This window comes from Diadema setosum, chromosome 3, assembly GCF_964275005.1.
Source record: "Diadema setosum chromosome 3, eeDiaSeto1, whole genome shotgun sequence".
In the NCBI taxonomy this organism is placed as follows: Eukaryota; Metazoa; Echinodermata; class Echinoidea; order Diadematoida; family Diadematidae; genus Diadema; species Diadema setosum.
The window spans coordinates 22,187,434-22,213,940 of NC_092687.1; the positions used below are offsets into that span (position 1 = coordinate 22,187,434).

Consider the following 26,507-nt stretch of genomic DNA (forward strand, 5'->3'; position numbering starts at 1 on the left):
ACGGTCGACAGCGCAACCTTTTGAAAGGGCATTCAGATCATGTGACCTCCCGGATATTGGAAATGGCCTGGCGTGAAAGACGATGTACCGTTCGTGAACCGTTCACACATGCTGCATATAACCATCATTTTAGGTAAGTTATTAAATCTTAATTTCAATATTCACAGCATAGATATGAAGTCTCATTATCATTTTGTTCGTCAGATGAGTTTGAAGTGACAAAAAAAATGATCTAAAGTATCAAAATTCAATCCGATCGCATGCGATCGTTAAACCCTCTTCGTGTTTGGAGCTTCGTTGGTACAGCCCTGTCGCGCTTCGTATGTACAGCGGCGACTGGGCTGTGTATAGTTAGCCCAGCCCTAACTGCGACCAGCCCCAACACGCAGTACAGTGTGTAACTGTGTACACAGAGCGTCCCGGGGTTAGCCCAGCCCCGGCCCAGCCTGCCAACAAGAGGCTGCCAGTACATTGCTATGCCATAGCATAGGCATATAGACCACTACATCGGTAGGCCTAGACTAAATAGACGTCTAGAAGTATATGCGATCTAGTAGTAGTAACAGTATATGGCAAAATCGTGAAATAGGCCCCACCGCAGTACGCGTGCACCCGTGCGTTAGCAAGCAAGGTTAGGTTAGGGTTAGGGTTTAGGGTTAGGTAGGGTTGTATTTATGGTTAAATTGGCCATTAAATTACTCAAGGGACATTACGGAGTCCTTCCGAGAATAAAAAGTAGAAGACCAAAGAAAAAAACGGGAGAAAGGGAGGACGAAAGATGCTATGCTGTGGAAATCGGCCCCACCGCCGTATGCATCTCGCGTAAACGCCGTTTGTTGGGGCCGCATTCACGATTATTATACTGTGGAAGAAAGCCCCACCGCCGTGCTTATACTACCGATGAACGCCACACGGTGGGGCTGAATTCACGAGTATAAACAGGCGAGCCGCCGTAGTATTTGTACGGACACGCAGTGGTGGGGCCTATTTCACGAGTATGCCCAGTATATTAATTTCGCGTCTCGTAGATCAATAAATTTCTTTCATCTAACGTTAGGCCTAACTGTTACACAGTGTTGTACGCGATTATATCTACGCCCGCGCCTTCGCCCACCGCGGCACCGCTTTCGGGGAAAATATTTTTAGCTTACGCAAATATCAAAGTATGGGACTACGCCTTATTCACTTGTACTGTAGGGCGGCAGCCCACCGCCAACCGCACGTATGAACTATTTCGTGGGATACTCGCTGTTTGTTACATTTGCCCCACATTTTTCTACGAACTAAGGTTAGACAATGTGAAATTCTATAATATTCACGAAATACTCCTAACTAGACAAGAAATTCTGACCTAACATTTGCAGAGTTACCTATTTCCAGGTCCTTTGTTTTGCACAAGTGTCCGTCGCGTCAAGTTACGACTTTGAAAAAAAATCGTCGTGAACGTAAAGCGCCCCCAGCGAAACTTACTTAGGTCTATAGCCAATCAGAACAGAGCTTTCGGCAAAAAAGGGTAATACCACCGTTGTTGTTGTTGTTCATGTTCATCTACACTCGCAGCGCACCCACAACATGAACAGTGCACCGTATTATGGAGTATCACAGGTATTGCCCGTAATACTCAAGTGTAACCACTTCCAAGGAATAACTAATGTCAATAACATTTTGTACGGTATATTCTCAGTACAGTGATGATACACATTAAAACAAATGTGGAAAAATAATGCTGATAACATTCTCTTTGCAATGTGGTATGAAGCACTATTTATATAGTGGTACCACCCGGTCCGGCAGCATAATTATGGATCCAGATCCAGACAGGTTATTGTTTATATATAGGCTGCTGAGTGCAGGTGATTTTAATGGGGGTTGGGGTGAGGATTATAATGGAGATAGAATTTTTACTTGAACAAAAGGAAATTAATTTCCGAAGTTAAACAGACAAAGATAAACTTACATTCTCGCAAGATTTGCAAAGGACAATCATCCTTTATTTTTCAAAGACGAAGCAGCCGATTATTCAACCTCTCTCCCTCTCTTTTCTTTTTAGCCCCCGAGAGGGAGCTCCTCTCTCTGGATTACCGTTGCGAGTTTGGGGAATTTTGTGTCATTTTTTTTTCTTTTTTTTTGTGGAATACCACCAATGAAAAAAAAAAGAAAGAGGAAAAATAGATATATGGTTCCTATTCTCCTCACTGTCGCTCTCACTATTGCCGATCTTGAAAACTAGAACTAAAAAATCCCGAGTCAGAACTGACCCGGAACTGGGTCTGTTGGGGTCATACACCGTTCCGGGTCAGAAATGACTTGGAATATGGTCATGAAGACCCCGAATGGGGTCACCCTGACCCAATTCATGACTCTGAATGGGTCATATCTGACCCCATTCCTTGTCATTTCTGACCCGGAACGGTGTATGACCCCAACGGACCCAGTTCCGGGTCAGTTCTGACTCGGATGTTTTAAGAGTGTACGTTTGTCAGAAAAGGAAATCCGGCGTGGTGCCATTACGAAATATCCGCAACAACTTTGATGGTTTCCTCTGGTTTACTGATCGACATCCGCCTTGCTTTCTCATACTCCCTAGTGTGGTCATCAGCATTTGCTTGTTTGATTGTTTGCTTTTCTCAGACCTAGCTGCCCTTGCAAACGGAGTTTTTGCGATAATTCTGTCTCTGTGACAAGTGCTCAAACCGAAATTTTGATAACGAGCTTCCAAAGAGAAAAAAAAAAACAAGAAAAAGAAAGTCACCAATAATATTGAATCATAGGACCAAAATAATGTCAAAACATTTAACAGAAATGCAATATAGGAAGAAAATATATGGACATTTATAGGGCGTGTATATTTTGTGTGTGTTTGTGTTTGTGTGTGTGCGTGTGCGTGTGTGTGTGTGTATTTTCGTCGATACTCGCCAGTATTTTTTTTCTTTTTATGAATGATTCCATTCTAGATTTAAATAATGTATTTGTTTTTTTTAATGTATTATATAATCATGTAAGTGAGAAGGTTTGGTATATGTAAAAACTTTCTCGTGAAGAAACTGTTAGTAGGGTTGACTTATAATCGAGTTATTTATGTTGAAGAGAGATTGTTTGCAGTACATGTATAAATTGACAAATGGATTTGTTTGTGTTTTGAATTGCATTTGTACTGATTTTTGTTCATGTTACACCCAGAATGTGTTGATTTACGAATGATTTGAATGAAATTAATAAATATCAAGGAAAAAAAAATACTGATTAGCAATTTGTTTTTGTTTCTGTGAACGTTTCTGTTTCTGTGATATGAAATTGAACGAAATTCGAATAAAGAATTATCAAAAAAAAATAACTGATTAGGTTAGCTATAAGGATAATTGTTTTTTGGATAGGCATTATTTTAGATATAATATACAGATGTACGTCCATTTTCTTCGGTAATTGCTGTACTATTGCCATTTTATTGTTATATAATAAAAATGTATACTTCAGTTGTTATGAAAACATGAAAATGTATACTTCAGTTGTTATCTTTAACGGAATTATTCTTTTAAGTTTGTACAGTAATACAAAAATGAATTGATGTTTCTTGATTCATTTTAATGAAAGTGAATAAATATCATTAAAAGACACTGATCCTTCACCTTGGTGTGCACCCACCTCCCTGATGTCATAATGTTACATTTATCAGTGAAGATCCCATTTAATGTGATTACCATGATTACATTCTATTTACGCTGGTATCATTCTATGTCACTAACTGACGGGCGTCTCTCATACCCCTTTCAGGTAATCGCGGTTCAATTATCCGCATCCAAATAATGCGGATGAAGTAGTGAAAATCGCGTTCATATATCCCATGAAGTGCGCACTACTTTTACGAGCACCCGTTCATATAATGGTGCGAGTTATTTGTGCGAGTTATTTGTCGTGGTTACTGCGCACGCCTCTATAATGACGTAATGTTTCCGGTGAATATCCTCACGTGTATGCACACCTCTCGCGCGCTCAAGCTCAGCAATCAGCGGTTGTGCGGGAAATCGAGTGACCTTTGACCGAACTGTGGAATGTTAGTGCGGATAAGTCGTAAAACGCGTTCATGTATTCTCGATCTACTCCTCATGCTGCAATTATGCGCATAATAGCAGCATAAAAATAATGCGCACTTTTCTACTCCTCTCCCGTTCATGTAATCGAAATTTTACGACTTGTGCTCCTATTATCCGCATCCACGATTACCTGAAAGGGGTATCAGTGTACGTGGAGTGAGGCTGTTCCACCACTCTTTAGAAGCTGACCTGTTCTATGCTGCTAACCTTGTTTCGTTTAATTTTGTAACCTTAAAGCTATCTATAAATCATCTCTGTACATGACCGATTTTAGTTACAAGCAATTTATATCGCTGCACGCCACACCTACATACGAACGTTATTTTCTCTTAAATTGCATGAATAAACAGATGGCATGAGGGGTAGAAAGAAGAGAAAAGAGGGCAAAATGTGTCATATCGCGCTGCCGTTTAAGAAAAAATTGGTATAGCCTGAGATTTTACTCACAATATAAGACAGAGCAGTAAATGTCTGTGCGTTCCCTGTGTGTGAATGAGTGTGTGTGTATGTTTGTTAAGATTTGTTTTTTATTAAACTTTGACACAGTACTATGATTCACTAATTATTTAGTCGATGCGAGCTTAATCATATGACTGAGTGCATGTAAAGATTAATTCATTGTACAACGTGGACGTTCAAATTTCATTGAAGCATAAATAATTCCAGAGAAGCGCGAGATTGTATTTGGTCGAAATATGAACAGAATGGAGAAAATTTATCGAAGCTCATCTAAACAGGAACTTGATCATTTCCATCACTGTGACTGTAATAACAGTTGACAGTCGGGAATGATTACTGCCGGTTTTGATTATATCTGATGCTATTACAGTACTTTGGTGAAGTGATGTCTATATTTTCAATCACTCTGGGAGGCTAACCAGCCCACGATTCCCGTCATCACGAGGAGATAGACGCACTTCAAACAATAATCGACTCCTGTGTTTCCGAACCTACGTCATGATCGCCTCACAACTCTATGTCATATCCTCACGTGCTAGAAGGGGTTCTGAAGCAGGAAATGGGGATATGCTTAACAACAAATGAATATTTCTTTCATTTAACAAATGAATACTTACACAATTTGGATAATCGAAAATGTATGGCCAAATGTGATGCTTAGAAAAGAAGTTTTCGGTTCATTTCACATAAAAATATGTTCAGGATGTAACAATTTGCACTAATTGGGAAGACAAGCCATGGTTTAACCATCTTATCTAAGTTGTTATTGATCTTCAGTAATATCACAAACAAATCCCTGACCCAAATCCAAATCGTCACATCAAACTAAACCTAAGCCCTTTCAAAACTCTAAGTCCTTTGAGAAAATAAGACCGGAGTAATTGTCGGAGGAGCAAATGTCGTGTCACCGGGAGTAGCACACACCAAGTATTCAAACTTTCACTGCCCTCAAAGACAAGAACTCATTCAACCTCAGCCCTTCTGCACTAAGTGCATGGCCAGCTAGTTATTAATCCCAAACTATGTACCAAAATATGACAGACTTCTATTTGATTTCTGCATGTCTGCCATGACGCAAAATGCACCCCACAAAATTATTGCAGGAACAAAAAGGAAGAGGAAAAAAAAAGATTAAATAGGAAAAACCCTTACCTACGGTTAGAAACCCGTGGTTAAAGAAAGGTTTCAACCAAGATTTTTCTCCCCATACTTTGCCCTCCTCTACCCTTGGACCCTACCAAGATCATTAGGACAGATCCATGGGTCACCCCTTTCTTACAGGCAGTGCTCCGTCACAGCCAGCACACGCTGTATCAAGTTTTGAATGTCAAGTGTTTGATATGATGACCATCTTATATTCATGAATTAATCCTTTGTGTGCTTTGAGTGCCAATTCGCAAAGAAGATCTCGTAGCGTTGAACACACTGTCCAAAGTCCCTGGCGCCAAAAGGGATAAGAATCACTAGATACAGTTTTCTGATACGAGAAATCCACGGTTTACTGTCGATGCTTTTAAAAAAAATCAACCTTTCATAAAGCGTGAACCTCCTCCACCCTTTCCAAGACAGTGATGTGCACGTTAACCTCGATCCAATCTTCACTTCGGTCATATGGTCTCACAGTGTAGACATATCTACTGCTCCATCGTAAACGGCACGATGCATCACAACTTTTTAAAACGAGTTTTTTTTTTTTTTTTTTTTTTGGGGGGGTTATATTACTTAGAAGTTGAAATTAAATATGATGAAAAATGATCATTGAAAGCGTGCACTACACTACTGTCTTTAGGGAAGTGATACGACATTTGCTCCTACTACAATTGCTCTGGTATTATTTCATTCAAGGAGTTATGGTTAGGATTAGGATTAAAGTGTGAATGGGGTTTTGTTTGATGTGAGGATTAGAATTAGGGTTGGGGTTATGTTTGTGGGTAGATTCTACATTTGGCTGAGCGTGAAGATATTTCATGGGAGCAATTATCGAAGAAGAAAATACCACTGAACCTTTTAGAGAAAACGTAAAACTTAACATAAGATCAAAGCCGATCCAAACGGCTGTCAACGATTTTTCTTTCTGTTCGACTTATCTTTTTTGTTTTTGTTTGTCTGTTTGTTTGTTTTTCTTTGCATGTTTGAAATGACTTCACCTGGACCTAAAAAGGTAAGATAGCTAGATATCATGATTGAGTACAATACAAATCACCAAAGTAACAATCGGTCTTGACAGCTCATAAGGGGCTGTGGAACATTTAAAATGAGTGCGTGTGTGTGTGTGTGTGTGTGTGAGGGGGGGGGGGGCTGCTACGGGCTAATGAGGTCAAGGGTCGATAGTAGTTATCCTCCCCTCCATCGTTAGAGATTCTTTGTCAATCACGTTACAACGAAAAAAATAGTTTTTGTTTGTTTGATTATTCTAACATATCCGTTTACTTTTGAGATGAAAAATTCCTAAATATTATATGCAATCGAAAATGTGCACCAGATCGTTGAATTTCAGTGCTTGAAATGCAAAAGTTCCCTCATAATATTATTGGAGGAGGACCAGCCCCTCCCAATGCTCTCCTCCGCTTGCCACCGAGCGATCTCAATGTTCAATCTCATCAACATTGAGCATATTCTTGCCCCTATACCCCTTCCGGAGAAAACAAAAAACAAAACAAAAAACGAAACAAAACAAAAACAAAATCAAAATCAAAAACACAAAACTCCTGCGTACTGCCATGCCCTTCCGAAGGCCTACGACCTAGCTCGGTCGTTTCACTCCTACAGCAAGGTCCACTATTTCCAATATTACAACTTCCCAATAAAATCATAGCTGCAGGCCCGACTTATTGCCATATCATGAATACGGGTAATGTGTTAATGCAATGAACAATAATTCATCTGATAGAGCAAGTGGCATTGCTCACAGGCTAGGATTCCTGTTAGAAAGACCAATCTTTGAGAAGCACTGTCATTCTCGTTCCCGAACCATGTAGCATCAGGGGCTGTGATTTCCTGCTGTGCTATAGACACTTTGCATTGACGTTCACATAGTGAGCATGGCTCATTTTCACTTTGCCCGCGGGGCAGACGACACAACAATCAGGAAGCCGTCGCGTTTCATTCGTTTGTTTTTCGTCATTTGTAATGCAAAAGTAGTCTCGAACCCGGTCATTCAGGCTTAGCCCTATGTAAAGAGGGTTATCACTGTGTTTGACAGCTTTACAGAGAAATTCCCGATAGTGTTTCGCTCATATACGAGTAAAACAAAACGGAGAATAACAATGAAAGTTTCAGCACAATCGAGCAGTAAGTAATAAAGGTCGACATGGATTTTCAAGTCTTCCATGTTTGCTCGAAATAACGGTATCAGTCACAATCTTTATGCACATCATAACATTATAACTAGTTTGAAATAGTTAACTATCATTAGGTTTCTACTATTCTCCCTTATTTTTGTTCTTTTAATATCATGTCTAATGTTAAAAACACTGAATAATCGTTGCTTATTTACGGCGATGTAGGGAAACTTGTCATTCATTTGCAATAGGGACGGCTCGAAGAAAGAATTTATTTACGTGAATAAATACGCAGTACCCGTTGCATGCTATTAAAGGACCAGATCTAACAGCGGGTGTCAGGCGGAAGCTCGGTGATCCAGTTAATACGACGCCAACGATCAGGAGATCGTAGGTTCGAATCCATTCCGAGCATTGTTATACGCCCATTATATATATTAGGTTGATATATATAAAATATATCATCGTGGCTACTGCTAAAAACACTATATAATCGGTGTTTATTTAAGTCGATGTAGGGCAATTCGCCCATGACTTGCAACAGATTAATCTCGTATTTGGGAATGATAACGGCAGACCTGATCTTGTAGAGACTATGCATGGTCACCCTAACCAGATCACTGCAATATACTGTTTATCGCCTCTTCAGTTTTATTATCAGTAATATCTTTTGCAATCATCATTATCATATATCAAAACTGTTACACTTGGTCCTGTGTCATTCACCAAGACTATACTTCAAGATAAAATACGACGTGTGACACTTAGAATCCATGATTTCACACGTCCTCCACGTCTCTAATCCAGCAGAACATAATCTTTACGAGATATTAGAGTCTGTGATGGCAATCTCATCTCCAACCTTGTACGTCATGAAAGCTGATATTCAGTTATTAGAATTCTAAATACTTCCAGAAACAGGGAAAACTACGGATCTAATTGTATTTTGAATAGTATATGTTATTCAAATGATACCGTGAACACGATCCGTATTAAAAACCGTGTGCCTCTTTGAACTTCTGTAAAAGTTATACCCGAGTTCATTTTTTGCCTGATTTGATGGTATGCAAAACGGAAGGATGAAAAGAAAAATCCTGTCTAGCACCGTCAGACTAATCCGTGACGTGTAGGAAAGAGCGTTGAGTAGACGAGACTATATAGGTCATGTCTGGGACCAATCAGATCTGTTTATTTATGACGTGAATGCCCATAACTTTCAGTCTCTGCTGGTAGGCAAAGTATAAAGAGAGTATGACATCTATGTTAAACTCAGTGACTGTGCATCGGTCGAAGTGTAGGAGTGAAAGTCTTTCCTGACACGTTTTGTCGTTGTCTGCCCTGTAATCTAACAGAACTTCGCCAAGACTTGAGTTCTGTGACAAGTGACGGCTATTCTTCCAAGAATACAGGTACGTTAAAACTAAATATATTCATATTTTTCTCCTGCGCTATGGGGAGTATTTCAATATAAATTTTCATGCTAAAATTCTTTAGAGTGCATATACACGATCAATTTCATCTGATTTTTTTTTCTGGCGGCTTTTTGGTTTTTACCACTCGTCTGTCTTAATGTGTGTTTTTGTGTTATCTAAGTACTTCAGTTCTGTTTATTAATTTTTGTGATCTTTACATTCACTTTAGAACATGTTAATTTCACATTGAATCTCTTGATATCATTGTTTATTTTCGCCACGTTTCATACAAAAGGAAACCTTACAGAATTGCGTTTCTATTTTCTTTTGATCAAGGATGTCTTCAAATGAAAAGGCTGTCTTCAATTAATTCATCCACATTTTTACCATTACTCACCGAAGTTAGAATTCCTCTTCCACAGATCATTTCCTTTCTGTTTTACTTTCATGTTTCCTCGTTCTTTCGGTCCTGTCATGAGCTTTCACGGTACTTGATTTACATAGCTGGTGCACCGAGATTCTTGAGCTTATTAATGACACCACTTATTTTTGTTTCTTTCATACAAAATTTAAGCAGAAGATTAACTTGAAAATTAAAATACTGCTCTTGGTAAGTACGACAATATTCATTCATTATTCTGAGGAAGGGCCTACTGCATTCATTATGCGGCTTCTCAGGCACGAGACCGTTTTGATTTCTTTTCAATTAAAGATTGTTACTATGTTGTGCAAAAATTATATTCCGATGATTGATTAGCTTTTATGGAAGGGTCATTGAGAAGACTGTCATTTTTTTTTTTCAAATCGTTATTCATGTCATAATACCACGATAATTGTAAGTGTTACAGTCATTTGAAAAAAGAGTAAATACCAAACAAAATCTCATGAATGAGACATACGTACATCATAGTGCATTCACCCCATTAGATCACTCAGATCACATCTGTCCTGGCTAGCCTGTAACATATTGTCCTTTATATTGAATATTAAGTCGTGTCAATCTATCGAATGGGGTTCCAGTCTTTTCAGGGAGCCTGAAAAAGATTACAATGCATAATACAATTATGTTCCTCTTCTACTTTACAGATTTTCATCACAATGCCGTCAGTAAGGGTCTGTCTTTTAGTCTTCCTTACAACCTTCGTCATCGACAGGTATGACTCGATTAAAAGCTATCGTTCTTTGAGACGGAAGTACAGAATAATTTCCTGTCCAATTCTTCCCGTCGTACTCATGTAAAGATAAACAGACTACGTGCTGACAAATATTTTTTCAAATAATATATACACTTTTGAGTATATAGCAGTAAAATATCAAATATTTCCCTACTAGACCATCATTAAAGTGAACGGGCAAATAAGTTGTACAGTCCCGTCAATATTTAAGGGTAACTTTCTACGCGAGTTGGTTACTATGAACAGACTTAGTCACACCTAACTCGGTCGAAGCAAAGAGGTTCAACATCCACTATTGGGTGTCAACGTTTTTCCACTTCTTCCCCTTCTCCCTGTATTTGCGCAATCTATGCATGTTGTTACCAGCGAGTGTATGCATTCACGATAAAAAACAACAACAACCCACCCTGTAATATCACCTGTATTGATCGCACTGGAAAACCAGATCAAGTCAGGCAAAATTAAGAATTTATTGCACATTGAAGTTTGACCTGTACCAGCGAAAACAAGTAGTATCCGTAGCAGCCACATTTGAAAACTGAACATCGTTCGTATGGCTGTATTGTAATAAAATAATTATGTTTCTTTGTTTGAGCTTTAAAGGAGTTCAAATGGGAATAATGAATCTGGTCCCGGCTGTGGTTTCTAATAGATTTGAGCACCATAGGGATTTTTGGATTGAGGAGATGAAAGCCCGGAGTGTCGCATGGGATATTAATGTATAATAGGCCTACATTTACTGTAAACTGAACGTGAAAAAAGTTTGGAAAAAAAATTAGTAGCAAGTGCGCGCAAAATTTGTACATGAATTCCTAGAGCTGTGTGAAAGTTATGGATGTCAATTATTTAAAGAACATTCAGCCTTTTGAATATGGAGTTGTATGCGTCAAGTAACGAAATTTTGAGCATACCTGCATTGCTTTCGTTTGAAAACCCTATTTTTTTTTTCTATCTGCCATTTCCCCAAACAGTGTTGCATTACTTCAGGAAAAGAAGAATAAGCATTGTATAGTAGCATCGGTCGAGATTTTGTCAATATCAAGTTTCGTAATTCATGTCTGTGTTGGTTTACTTCTGCAACCCTCGACAATAGTTTCTTGTACAATAACAAAGTGTATTCACGTTCACTGTGATACTGGTATTCATCATGTTCCAGGGTAACCTCCAAGTTTAACCTTTCGAACCACAACGCCGTTAACTATTCACTCTATGAAGTTTAATACAACTTCTCTCGGATTATTTTTCACACAAATTTTTGCTCATGGATTTGACGAGAAGGGGTTGTAGTGTGATTTTCCTCTGATGTGTTTGTGGATTCTATAGTGTTAGAGAGTGTGAGAGTGAGAGAGAGAGAGAGAGAGAGAGAGAGAGAGAGAGAGAGAGTGAGTTTAGGAGTGAGATAGGGGTGGGGTCGATGTGGAGGTTATTGGGTGTGGTAGGTTTGATGGTATATAATGTACATGGATCGCCCTGCATCCCTGTATCGTCTTTTCCAATCTGGCAATTATATCTTAGAAAAAATGTTGTACAAATCAAAATGAAATGTATTTTGTTTTGTTTTGTTTGTTACTATCTCTAAAAACATAGCTCGGAGTGTCGTTCCTGGAGTCCTGAAGGGATTATTGTTGTCTTTTTTCCTGCCTCTTCCCTTTTATTATTATCATTGTTTTTTATGTCTTTGTTTTTGTGATTCTGTATCTCAATTGTGCTCTAATTATTTGTATATATTGTGATTGTCCATGATTATTTCTCAATAAAAAAAAAGTAAAAAAAAATCGTAAATTATATAAAATATCAACATTTTTAGAAGAAAATTTTTTATATTATATATACGATTATTTCAAGTGAGATTAAAAATAAGAAACCTAGAGACGGTACACCATTTACCAAGCTATTGAGGCTGCGAACATCACGAGCTAGGTCAAATTCTACATTTTGGTGAATATCCAATTGCAAATCATTATTATCATTTTATGCTATTTGTCAGATACGAATCAAACAGTTAATGCTGAATCTATTTGAATTTTCTATACTAGCTGGGTTCAATTCGTTCCCACAGAATAGTCAACAAATCTGGAAAAGGCATCTGGATGAAAACCACGCCACAAAACTTTCGCGTTCTTTCTGTGATGATGCGTCAACAAGACATCATTTATATAACGAACAATCCTTTAACATCTCATAAGACTATTCTTCTTTTGATTTCATCAATGCATGTATTTAAAAGGACTTGTTTCCTGAAAATACATGCATAAGACATGTACCGGATACGATAATTCTGTTTACTAGCTACCATTATGAGTACTGCGTGTATCTTCACCCGAATAAGTTTTTGTTCTTTGCTGTTATCAGGTCTGCTGCCCTCAGTTGCCCGTGTTGGTGGCCAGAATATGACGAGGAAACATTCTGCGAGTATCAAGGAGATCCGGAATGCCCACAAGGCTCCCAGGTCACATATGACGTATGCGGCTGTTGTAAAGTTTGCACTCCGGTAAGGACCAGCACAGTTATTTGCAACGGTTCACACATACGATAGACGCGACGAATCACTTTCATGATAGAATGATGCATGCGTTTCATAATAACGTGTTTCATAATATGGTTTTCAAATGAAGCAATTTGACAGGTCGATTTTAAAACCTCTACCCCACCAACCCCTCTCCCCAAAAACACTATTTTGTCCGCTGTTGGAAAATTCAAAGATAATACCGTCTATTAACGAAAATATGTGATAGTAATTTGAAAATCGTTTTGAAAGTAATTTGACAAAACGAGCAGGCTGGTCGACGGGCCGCGCCTTTTTTTTTTTTTTTTTAATTTTCGTAGGCAAGCGAGAAGCTGAAACTCCTTGATCTGATTCTGACGTCCACCGGTACGCACTTACCTTACTCGATGGGGTACATGTCCCGTATTCTCTAATTCGTTTATAAAAAGCATCAAAATTCTGGCGCGGCGTAGAGATTGGTCTTGTCAACAACATGTTGACGAGGGTCTTTGGTGCGGACAGTTGGTTGCCGACTCGCTCGGTACAGCAGAGTTCGCTATCCAGCTGTTGGATCTTCCAGGGGTTAACTTTGAACTTTTTTGAACGTTTGAACTGAAAAGTTTGAAGTTTGAAGTTCGACTCACCTCCGTGAATGTTCCTAATGATCCTCGCCCCGCTTTATCGAAACTTATAATCAATTGTAAGTCCCGGAAATCAATGATTTAACTCTCCCAAATCATTCACAAGTCCATAAAATCAATGATGATAACTTACAATCAACTATATACCTCCGTTTTATCAAGAGACCTACAGAAGACCTATAGCGACGAATTCATGACGTAAAATTTACGTCAGTTTTGTGAAGTAGGCCCTATTTATCACGTCATATTAGCAACGTATTTATATCGTCAAATTTACGTCAGTTTCGTGACGTATTTATCACGTCATATGTTAGCGACGAATTTATGACGTTAAATTTAAGTCAGTTTTGTGACGTATTTATCACGTCATTTAGCGACATATGACGTAAATTTCACGTCAGCTTTGGGAAGTATTCATCACGTCATATTAGTGACGTATTAATGACGTAAAATTCACGTCAGTTTTATGACGCGTTCATCACGCCACATTAGCGACGTATCTGTGACGTAAATTTCACGTGTTTTGCGACGATTTATTACGTCATTTTAGCGATGTATTTATGACGTAAGTTCACGCCAGTTTTGTGACGTATTTATCACGTCATATTAGCGAGGTATCTATGACGTAATATTTTCGTCAGTTTTACGACGTATTACGTCATATATTAGTAACTATAATGAGGGATAACAAGGCTTGTCCGGAGACATCTATCGCTTGCCAGACATTGCAACACAATATGTAATGCAATACAGACCGGATTATCAGTATTACGTTGTTTGCATAATATGCTAGGACAACCAGAAACCATATCGTATACATTGCAACAACTAAAATGTGCAAAGTGGATTTGTTGAACTGAAATGTATTTAGCATGCATAGGGGTAACAAAAATTGCTCACGGGAAAGCATTTCTAATTTATCATTATCATGATAAATTACAAGGCCAGTTATGATTTCTCTGTGACATCACATTTTATTTTCCCTAAAGCTGGATTACCACATTATATGCAAGGCTTTAATACTTACACTTTAACACAATATGACAAGCATTTTTACCAATTCTCTCGATAAATTGCAACTGATTGACATATTGCCCTACATCGACGTAAATAGAAACTGAATTGCTCAGTGTTTTAGTAGTAGCCATAATAAGAAAATCATGGGCGTACATACTCGAGCAGGACTCGAACCTATAGACGACCTCCTGATCTCCGGACAGGCATCATCTCCACTAGACCACCGAGCTTCCGCCCGACAGCAAGTGTTGGTTCTAATCCTTATAGCATGCAGCGGGCACTGCGTAATTATTCAAATTCATGAAATTCCGTCGAGATGTTTTCATTGCAACTGATTGACAAATTGATTGATAAACCACTGATATAGTGACTTTGGAACAGTTCGAAACACGCCAAATGGAGGCAAATGATTTGCTTTTTAGTCTGTGCAAAATTTACGGAGGATGCATAGTTTTACCAACAGTCTCCAAGAAATATGCATCGTTTATTTCAAATTCCGAGCCAGCCATTTTGGCAAGATTCCCACCAGCTCCAGCTTCAGCTCCACGCTAGCTGAGCAGCACACTCAAACAACAATTAATTGCACTGCATTTATAATACGCAGTCAGTGCAGCTGAGCGCGGACAAGTGGTTATCAATACCCGTCATCAGGATGACTCTAACGCCTATTGACACGTGTATCTGGGCCTTCAGGCAAAATAAAAGTCTGGTTCAGCGATACTCAGTTCTCAGCCGATCATGAAATAGAGACCATATCGCCATTTTGTAGTAGACCTTTGTGTTATTTTCCGAAGAACGCGCCAAAACAATAATTAAAGATGCCCATTTCAAACTGAGAGAGTTTATATTGCAATCTCATCTGATCTTTTCTCCAGGTTGTTGGAGAGTCTTGTGCAGGTGCCTGGATGATATTTGGTGACTGCTCCGAGGGTCTCGTGTGCTATAGGATTTACGACGGAGAGCCCATTAATTTCGAGGCGGAAATGTACCCGAATTATCCAGAAGGCGTCTGCGACGAGCCCAGACCCATCCGTGTTGAAAATTCTAGCAAGCCGACCTCAACGGAGAACGCTACTTCTCCGCCCTCAAGTGTAAGCGAACATACAACCACAGCTAGTTCTCCAGTGATGACCACTGGAGTTGACTCCAGGGAGGAGCGAAGAGAAAGAAGAAGGCAAGAAAGACGGGAGAGGAAAGAAAGAAGGCAAGAAAGACGAGAAAGGAAAAACAAGGAGCAAGGGGACGTCGTAAATGACCTCCAAGTCTTCCTCAATGAATGAGAGTTACATGGTCTTTTCATATCAAATCATGTTCTTGAGCTCAGGAACACTGCAATCATTACACGGAATACAAGTACCATTACATACCGCGACTTGGTGGCAGATATTAAGTATTTATTTTTTCCTTCTATCATCATTTCATTTTTGCTGTTGCTATGCTTCTTACATAAAATAATGTAATGTCAGTGTGGTTCACATTGTTGTTCTCATTTCGAGATTGCATTGTTGGCTATATACTCGTTTGAAATAGGAGGTGTGTGGAAGTCTTTTCACTATTTATCGTAGAAACAATAAATGAAAGTATGGTATACAATGAAACATATATCAATCCATCTTCAGGTCTTATGAGGTGTTGATAAAGTTAAAAAAAGGAGAGAAACAAATAAACAAACAAAACCACGGCAATCATTCTGACGAATCAATGGAGGTACTGATTCATCATCTAGTTTTTACGAAAGCTCACAAGAATTAACTTGGAAGTAAAACGTGACTTTCTGACATTGCGCCGGTAGTCCCGGCAGCGATGATTGTAGACTTTGTGTATATGGTGGGAACTCACTAAACTCGTACAATATTATGTCTCCTTCTGCACTACCTGATCATAATTGTGTAGCCGTCAAGAGAAAAGTAATGATCTCTAAAGTTTATTTACGCACACACAGTGTGTATAGTTGACAGCAACAGATTTGTAATACTTTGCGAAAACTCGGGATATGAGAGCCCAGAATGTGATGAATACTGCACTGATTGCGGACTTCACTCTGTGTCTCATCATTGCCGTTAAATGTTACCTACTGGTAATATCACTTAGCAGATGAATTTCACGTATTTTCAAATGTTTGATTAGACTGAATCTATTAATCCGTGTAAACATTAAACCTTGTGTCCATGGAACCGCACCTTCAGCGATTTTGAATAAAAGTACCTTCCTGAAGGGGAAGACAATCAACACGTCAATTTTTTTTTCTTTTGTCATGCTGCAGTCGTGTCGTGAGGTCGTAGTAGCCTAATCGACAAGTTTAGCCCATTATATGCTCGCAGTTCACCCGTTTATATATTCTGTGCTTTGATTCAATAGACTGATGGTTGACTACGTCTTCTTGCACCGAAAAGGGAAAGAAACAATGGTAAAAGCATTCTGTGAAGTCCTGCGCAGCACATATTAAAATAACACTTAACTGCCTGGACGGACAAAGGGCTATGAGACTCATAACCCCTTGTCCGTCCAGGCAGTCGTGTCTATTATACGTGCTGCGCAGAGCTTGAATGCTTCTGAGGGCGTTGATGAAAAGCCCTATTGCACTAAGAAAGAGGAGAAAACTGTCAAATATCATCGCTGCACGAGAGTATTATCGACATTATAAAATTACTAAAAATGACGAGAAGTGACAAGTGTTCAACACTTTGTGTGCAAATATTTTGTTGACGGTTGTAACTTCATATTCACATATTCTACGTTTGTATTGAGGGTGCGCGTGTGCGTCTCAGTGTGTGGATCAGATCTTTGAAGGCACGAGTCAAATTCAATTCAATTCAATTCAATTCAAAGTTTATTTCATTTTTCAACAAAACATATGTTTCATTTCCTTTGAGAACAGAGAATAAGGTAAACAGAGCATTGTGATATGAAACGACTGTACAATATTTGAGGACCTTATAGTAATTATACATTGTAGTAAAAAAGAAATAGAAGTGGTCGAAGTGAAGTACATGTATAACCTTAATTGCTTAAAGTGCGAAAAATGGAGGGACCCACTAAAAAGACAGAGCCTGCTGAATGTGGGCCCCTCGGGAAAAGAAAATCGATGGAAAGATACATTTATTTATCTGTTAATCTAATTTTCAGTGGGCTTCCAGACTTCTTCCTCTACCTTTTTTTTTGGTATTTACGATAGACGCGAACAAACATGAAACCAGACTAGACAACAAAACAACTACTGAAGAAAAGGTTGTACGGGACAAAACTTGCAATGAACAAAATTAAACAAAAGACAAAATAGCAAACAAAAACGCACAACGGAGACAGCGAAGTTCGGCAGAAGCATGTCAAGAAAAATAGACAGTTGTGGAGAAAAGAAAAGTAATATTGTAACGTCTGAAAAAAAAAAGACAAGGATATTTTCCGACAAGGATTTGACAAGGATTTTTGACAAGGATTGATTATCGTTGCACAGTATGGGGATCCTTAACTAAGAAGAACATCCATAGACTCCAAACATGTCAAAAATGAATATTCTCGTTTGGTATTAAATGCAGATTATCGGACATCAACTGTTAACTTATTAGATACACTTAAATTGCAGTCCATTGAAAAGAGATTAGAATATCAGAATTGTATACTGGCCTAAAATGACGCAGCCCCATCTTACCTTTGTAGACTTCTATCCCGACGTAACGTCACGTATCCCACCAGACATGTCCTAACAAATTTGGGCACAGCATGTGTAAAGTTGAAAAATATTGTGTACCTTAGCTGTACTGTAGTCAATATCAAAGGTGTTGCCGGACAAGGACTTCGTGTTAGCTTTATAACTGATTTATCCCTCATAAACTATTTTCGTCTAAAAATTCCTACCGACAAAAGAAAAAGGTAAACATTTGTACAGTCTTTTCTGTGACACTATAACAATACATTACTCAACGCAATCAATATATATCGTATAATATATCCAGTGATCGATAGTCCCTACGTATACACAGTCATTCGCAAACATTGCGTGTTTGTGGGTGAACATAATAATTATGCTGGTCTGAACCGTGGTATACCTACTGGACATTCGTGCGTGATGCGGTCGGACCTGAGCTTGCAAGCTGGTGCGAGCTGGAGCGAGGTCATCCCACAAGAGGTGAGGTCATCCCACACTCAAGAGGAGACTGAAGTCCTTTCTATTGCAATCGTATGACTCTACAGTACTGAACTAGCCATTTGGCCTTCTTTCTCACATACTGACTTACTCACTTTTTCTCCTCTTTGATGAATTAATTGTAATCTTTTGGATGTTTGTTGTCATCTATGCTATTGCCCAAAGCGTCTAAGAGTTGAATTTCCGTCTGTTACTCCTGTTCATACGTCCCTCTATTTCCTTGTTTTTCTCTTTTCAGGCGTTACAATATCACTTTTTTTTTCTCCACAACTATCATCATGATCATCTGTTTCTCTTGGCATGCTTCTGCCGAAGATCGCTGTCTCCGTTGTGGGTTTTTGTTTGCTATTTTGTCTTCTGTTCGTTAGTCTTGTCCATTCCGTTTTGTCCCGTACAGCCTTTTCTTCAGTAGTTGTTTTGTTGTCTAGTCTTGTTTCATGTTTGTTCACGTTTGTTAGTCTTGTCCATTCCGTTTTGTCCTGTACAGCCTTTTCTTCAGTAGTTGTTTTGTTGTCTAGTCTTGTTTCATGTTTGTTCGCGTCTATGAAAGTAAGTGTATTTATCTGTGAATCTAATTCTCAGTGGGCTTCCAGATTTCTTCCTCTTTTTTTTTTGTATTTATGATGCTTCAATTAATCTTTCCAACGATTTTTTTTTCCAGAGGGCCCCCACATTCTACAAGCTCCGTCGTTTTAGTGGGTCTCTCCATTTTTCGCTTAAGCAAGGTTATACATGTACTTCATTTCGACCACTTCTGTTTCTTTTTTACTACAATGTATAATTACTATAAGGTCCTCAGTCATTGTACAGTCTTTTCATTACATAATGCTCTGTTTACCTTGTTCTCTGTTATCAAAGGAAGTGAAACATATATGTTTTGTCGAAAAATGAAATAAACTTTGAAATGAATTGAAGACCGACACCCTACACGAGTCCTACAGCCCAAGAGTTCGACACTAGGCAAATTAGACCTACACATATGCATCAAATGTGATATATTGAACATTTTTGAAATCACTGCTCCCAAAGGTATGACTCGTGGGTGTCGGTCTCGTGACGTGCACCCGCTGGAGAGAGCTTCTGCGTGCTGCAATGAGGTCGCACAGTGGGCAACCTAAGCTCGCACCAGCTCGCACCAGCTCGCACCAGCTCGCTTGAGCTCTCAAGGTTTTGAACATGTTCAAAAAATCTTGCTACCTGCGGTAAGCTCGCAGCAACTCACAAGCAGATCGCACAGTAAGCGACCCCAGCTCGCAGCAGCCGGGCAAGCTCGCAAGCCTTCAAGCCTACTTATACCTGCTCGTCCATCAAAAAAGGGTACAAAAGTTTACTTTTAAAGACAAATTCAAGTCCAGTTATCTAGTACACTTCTGGGATTGAAATTTTCCAAGATTACATCATAAATGTGCTTACGAGATATTTTCATCTAAATTCTGAAAATGCAAAAGCAACCTCGTATGCAGGGGCGTCGATCCTGGAGGACGGAAGGCGCGGACGGGGGGGGGGGGGGGGGGGAGGGGGGCTGGGAGGGGCAATGATATCATTTTGATCCGCAATGATTTCCGAAATGATTACAATATTCTTGCGTTTTTGATAGAAAACTGTCCAAATATCTTATCCAAAGTGTGCACCAGATTGCAGAATTTCAATTCTGAAAATGCAAAAAAAAAACAACAACAAACACAAAAAACACAAAAAACCCCCACTCTCTCGCATTGGAGGGGGATACCCCCTTCAACCCCCTTTCGGTCCTTTTCCTTTTTTCTTTTTAGATTGACAGATTTCCAAATGTTTCATCTAAAGTGTACACCAGGTCTGCCACTTCAGCTACAAAGAAAGAACACAAAAGATCCACCGCGGGTGGGAGAGGATATCCTCTTTTAATCAACCCTTTCCCCGCTTGGTTTCCTATCAAAAACTTTAGTACACTTTGGGGATTGACAGCTTTCCGAATTCCATCAAAACTTTGCATTTGTATTTGTATTCTATGAATGTAAAAGCCCACTCGTATGCAGGGACGTCGATCCTGGAGGACTGGGGGGGGGGGGGAAACATGTCATTTTGTCCCCAATAATTCCCGAAATGAGGAAAATTTTCTTGCGTTTTGTCCAAATATCTTATCCAAAGTGTGCACCAGATTGCTGGATTTCAATTCTGAAAATGCAAAATCTGTCTCGCGTGGGAGGGGATTACTTCCCACACCCTCCCCCATAACCTCCAAATTGAAAGTTATGGGGGCTGTCTCACACTGGCGTAGCCGGGGGAGGGGGGCGATGGGGGCGGTCGCCCCCCAGATTTGGACGAATATGGGAGGGGTATCTTGCCACCCTCCCATTGCTTGGTCCCCTCTATAGACTTAGTACACTTTGGGGAATGACAATTTCCGAATTTTCCACAAAAAGTGTGCTTCAGATCGCTTTATTTCAATTTTAATAACGCAAAAGCTCCCTCGAGTGGGAGGGGGAATTCCCCTCCCACACCCTAACCCTAAGCTCTACCTAACTAGACTGCTACATACACACAGATGATGCACACTCGGAAAAAGAGCTAAATTCCGTGTCTTCAACACTTCCCTGAGAAAGCCTTATTGTCCCCGCCGAACGAGTTCGAGCAGGGGACTATGAAACGGGCTCCGTATGTGTGTGTGTCCGTGTGTCCGTCCGTCTGTCCGTCTGTCCGTCCGTCTGTGCGTCCGTGTGTGATCAAAATGTTAAATTTGCTACTTCTCTGTCATTTATGAGCCGATTTTGATTCTGTTTGCTTTATATGATAGCACTACATGGGAGTTTTGAAACTTCTATACAGAATTTCAGTTGTGACCTTTGACCTTGACCTTTGACCTATATTGTACATTTTGCTTCAAAATGCTACTCCTTCGCCATTTCTAACCCGATTTCGATTCCGTTTGCTTTATGTGATGGCACTAGGTGAGAGCTTGAAAACTTCTACACAGAATTTTGACCTTTGACCTTGATTTTTGACCTATATTGTACATTGGCTACAAAATGCTACTCCTTCGCCATTTCTAACCCGATTTCGATTCCGTTTGCTTTAAGTGGTGGCACTAGGTGAGGGCTTCAAAACTTCTACACAGAATTTTGACCTTTGACCTTGATTTTTGACCTATATTGTACATTTTGCTACAAAATGCTACTCCTTCGCCATTTCTAACCCGATTTCAATTCCGTTTGATTTATGTGATGGCACTAGGTGAGGGCTTCAAAACTTCTACACAGAATTTTGACCTTTGACTTCTTTGACCCTTGACCTTGATTTTTGACCTGTATTGTACATTTTGCTACAAAATGCTACTCCTTCGCCATTTCTAACCCGATTTCAATTCCGTTTGATTTATGTGATGGCACTAGCTGAGGGCTTCAAAACTTCTACACAGAATTTTGACCTTTGACTTCTTTGACCCTTGACATTGATTTTTGACCTGTATTGTACATTTTGTTACAAAATGCTACTCCTTCGCCATTTCTAACCCGATTTCAATTCCGTTTGCTTTATGTGATGGCACTAGGTGAGGGCTTCAAAACTTCTACACAGAATTTTGACCTATGACTTCTTTAACCTTTGACCTTGATTTTTGACCTGTATTGTACATTTTGATACAAAATGCTACTCCTTCGCCATTTCTAACCCGATTTCGATTCCGTTTGCTTTATGTGATGGCATTAGGTGAGGGCTTTAAAACTTCTGCACAGAATTTTGACCTTTGACTTCTTTGACCTTTGACCTTGATTTTTGATCTGTATTGTACATTTTGCTACAAAATGCTACTCCTTCGCCATTTCTAACCCGATTTCAATTCCGTTTGCTTTATGTGATGGCACTAGGTGAGGGCTTCAGAACTTCTACACAGAATTTTGACCTTTGACTTCTTTGACCTTTGACCTTGATTTTTGACCTGTATTGTACATTTGCTACAAAATGCTACTTCCGGTGGGGACATATATTACGCACCGCGTAATTTCTACTTTTCCTTGTTTATTTCTGAAGTAATTCACACTTTGTGAGGAATATAGTGTTAGATTTTGCTGTTAGTTGGAATTTTTATTAAGTGTGAGCCAGTGCAGGAAGCTGGGGATTGCAGTTGAAGTGCAGGTATTGTTGTTAGTGTTAATGGAGCTGCACTTTGTTTGGGTTTTATTTTGGTGGTCAATTGAGTTGGGAGTATGGAAGGATTACCTGTGGTAGATAACAGGGAAGGAGGTATAGTTCTTTGTGCATTGTGCCTTGTCTGTATCCAGGTAAGGAACTTAATACCACTATAAAATGTTTTGTTAGGGAATTAAGTTGGCCACCTTGGATGAGTTTTTAATTGGGTCTGTGTTTAACTTGGGAAATTGTGTTCCTTTACAATACAATACAATATTGGTATTTATATAGCGCTCTTACAAAAATGCAAAAGTATCACAGCGCTTCACAAATCCATCTCACACTAGGGAGGTAAGAGAAAAGGGAAAAAAAGTACAACAGACAAAGGAAAAAAAAGGTACATAATGAATCAATCAGTTATTGAAAAGGAAAGTCTTCAACGATTTCTGGAACACTGGCAAAGATGGTGATTCCCTGATACTTTGAGGGAGTTGATTCCATAGGCGTGGGGCAGCTACTGAGAAGGATCTGTCTCCTGTCCGAGTGAGAGTCCTAGGGACAGATAGGCGGGTTGGGTCTTGGCCTGACCGCAAACCTTGTCTTTCAGATTGGTGACGTGAAAGTAGAGTCAGGAGGTAAGATGGAGCACAATTCTGAAGGCATTTGTACGTGATTGACAGGATTTTGTAGGCGATTCGCTTTTGCACAGGGAGCCAGTGTAATTGCTGAAGAAGAGGAGAGGCATGGTCACGCTTCTTGGCTAGAAAAACCAGCTTTGCAGCTCGGTTTTGAGCACGTTGAAGGCGCTGGACATTACTTGAAGATGTACCTGACAGCATGGAGTTTGCATAGTCTATTCTTGAGGTAAGGAGAGCTCTCACAGCATGCTCACAAGCTTTCTGATCGAGGAAAGGCCTGATACGTGCAATATTTGAGAGATGAAAATGAAGCGAACTGCTTAGAGAAGAAACGTGGTGATTCAGCTTCATGGAGGAGTCAATTTAGACACCCAGGCTTCTAACTGAACTTGATGGATGAATGACGACATTACCAACAGTCAGGGTGACACCAGATATCAAGGGATGGAACCGCGGATTAGTAACAGCAAGGAATTCAGTTTTGTCACAGTTCAGTTTCAACAGATTACCCTCCATCCACAGCTGTAGGTCCCTGATACATGCAGATAATGTGGTGAGAGCAAGCTCAATTGCCTGACTGTCCTTCGGGTCTACAGAGGTGTAGAGTTGCACGTCATCAGCATAGCTATGGTGCTGTATGCCCTCATGGTGTTTGACGATGTCAGCCATGGGTTGGGTGTATAGACTGAAAAGTTGCGGGCCTAGTACGGAACCTTGAGGAACTCCGAAAGCAAGAGACATCGGTTCCGAAAGCTCACTTGCAACCTTCAACCTGAAGCTGCGATCGGAGAGGTAAGAGGCGAACAAAGCTTTCACACTCCCGGAGATGCCAAAGTGGCTCGTTAAGCGAGCCAGCATAATATCATGGTCAACACAGTCAAATGCGGCAGACAGGTCTAAGAAGACGATGAAGGTAACGAGCTTGTTGTCCAGTGCTCTGAGGATGTCGTCTTGTACCTTCAAGAGAGCAGTCTCAGTACTATGCCAACGTCGGTAAGCTGACTGGTTCTCAACATAGAGATCATTCGTATCCAGGTAGTTCGAGACTTGAGACAAAGCAGCTTTCTCAATTATCTTCGAAAGAAATGAGAGATTGGAGACTGGTCTGTAGTTTTTCAAGTTATCACGATTGAGGTTTGGTTTCTTGATCAGAGGAGTCACCACAGCTTCCTTCAACGACGATGGGAAGACACCACTGCTGAGTGATGTGGAAACAATTGATGCAATGTAAGGGAGAAAAGTGTCCTTAGTTGTTGAGGTTGGCTTTTTGAGTGTGGGAGAGGAGTTGAAGTTTAGATCTCGCCAAGGACAGACCTGTACAGTATGTAGGGGAGAGAACTGTCTGAAAATGATGATGAGCTGCTGCTTATCATAAGTCAGTCCGAGTGTATCGTCTTTGAAGTTGGAAATACCTTGTGATCTGGTGAATATGTAACTGTGGTTACGTAAATAAAGCTGCTGATGTCAGCTGGAACTATACACCAAAAGTTGAAGTCTCCCTGTCTTTGAGTATAGTGCAATTGGGTGATGCCCTCCCCGCGCGTATCTCTACATCCATTATTGTTACCTTTTTTTGGGGGGGGGGGGCGCTGGAAAAATTCAAAGTATTGCACAAAAAGTTTGCACCAGATCGCTGAATTTCAGGTCTGAAAATGCAAAATCACCCTCATGTGGGAGGAGAAATGCCCCTTATCTACACCCTCATGTGCTTGCTTTTTCTGTTTGATTGCTTATCAGACAGCGTTCGAGATATTCATTGTAAGAATTAATACAATAAGTTTATCTTAATGATACCACTTTATAGGCAAATTGTTCAGTGTCATCTACATCAAAATATACTGCTACCTTAACCCTATAAAGCCCAAGCTATTTTGACCCCTGCCAGGCCCAAGGGGGGGGGGGGGGGGGCACATTGTGCCCCCCCTATATAACTTCGTTATTTTATGATGTATGACAGTCATATTTGGCACATGGGTAGAGCAACTCGTACTCTACACGTCCCAACATTTGAAATTTCTCAAGGTCATCCACTGAGGGCGCTATTTACTAAAATATAAAGACATACATAGGAAATACGGTAAAATCATGTTTTTTTTTCTGTTTATTTCTTTATCCCCAGTATATATCTTTGTTTTATATCAATCATTTTCATATTTACCACAAATGGAAAGCAAGTCAGCCTTCACTGTTTGTTATGGTTGAAATTTCTCAAGGTCAACACATGGGGGCGCTATTCATTACAATTTAAAGAAATATATAAAACCTATGATGTATTGCTTGGAATGAATACATATATTGGTATCGCATTTCATATTTCCAAAATATTGTAATTTTAAGTTTGCAGATTGATAATATGATAAACAAATGATATTACAGGCACAGCTTGTGTGAAAATAACACAAAATAAAAGGGTAGTCTTTGGGAAACGCTGTATTTTCAATTATTTTTATTATATCTATTGTTTGATGCCTATGTCATATAGAAAATAAAGGAAATAATAAGAAAACCATTTCACGGTAATTCACAACCATACTTCCTTTACCCTTTGGTCCTTCAGCAAATTACAGCCAAGAAAACCCCCATTTCATCCACATAGCTAAATTATACATCAAAATGTGCGCAATAAGATTTTAGGAAAAGTCAACAAATTTGTTTAAAATCGGGTAAAGGGTGTAGGAGCGGCAAATTAAAATATGGGCTTTATAGGGTTAAACAAGCGGGACTGTTTCAATTCGATAAAACACGCAAACATGCATCAAATTGCACCATTTACAACATCAAAATACAAAAAGTTCTCCGTTGGAGGGGGGAAACCCCCTTCCACACCCCTGCTCGCTCCTCTCGCTTGGGCTCGTTCGCGTTCATGACATTCAGTGTAAGAATTAATGCAAGAAGTTTATTTAAGTGACACCATTTTAGGCAAATTGTTCAATAATAATCTACATTATCTACACCCCCTCCCACACTCTTCCCCCCCCCCCGCTCGCTCCGCTCGCTCGGGTTTGGTCGCGATCATGATATTCAGTGTAAGAATTCATACAAGAAGTTGATTTAAATGAT

At 39.6% G+C, this 26,507-nt stretch overlaps 1 protein-coding gene across 2 annotated transcripts in view; it reads left to right on the top strand.

The window, feature by feature from the left end:
* The window catches only part of LOC140226267 (uncharacterized), a 72,208-nt gene extending 55,422 nt beyond the window's left edge, over positions 1-16,786 (top strand). The window contains exons 2-5 of one of the 2 annotated variants that reach the window (XM_072306758.1): positions 9,184-9,240; positions 10,330-10,397; positions 12,771-12,909; positions 15,437-16,786. In XM_072306758.1, coding sequence (XP_072162859.1) covers positions 10,342-10,397; positions 12,771-12,909; positions 15,437-15,841 — 600 coding nt within the window. In that variant the 5' untranslated portion in view covers positions 9,184-9,240; positions 10,330-10,341 and the 3' untranslated portion in view covers positions 15,842-16,786. The remainder of the gene's footprint in view (positions 1-9,183; positions 9,241-10,329; positions 10,398-12,770; positions 12,910-15,436) is intronic. The other variant, XM_072306759.1, reaches the window with a different exon arrangement.
* The last annotated feature ends 9,721 nt before the right edge of the window (positions 16,787-26,507 follow it).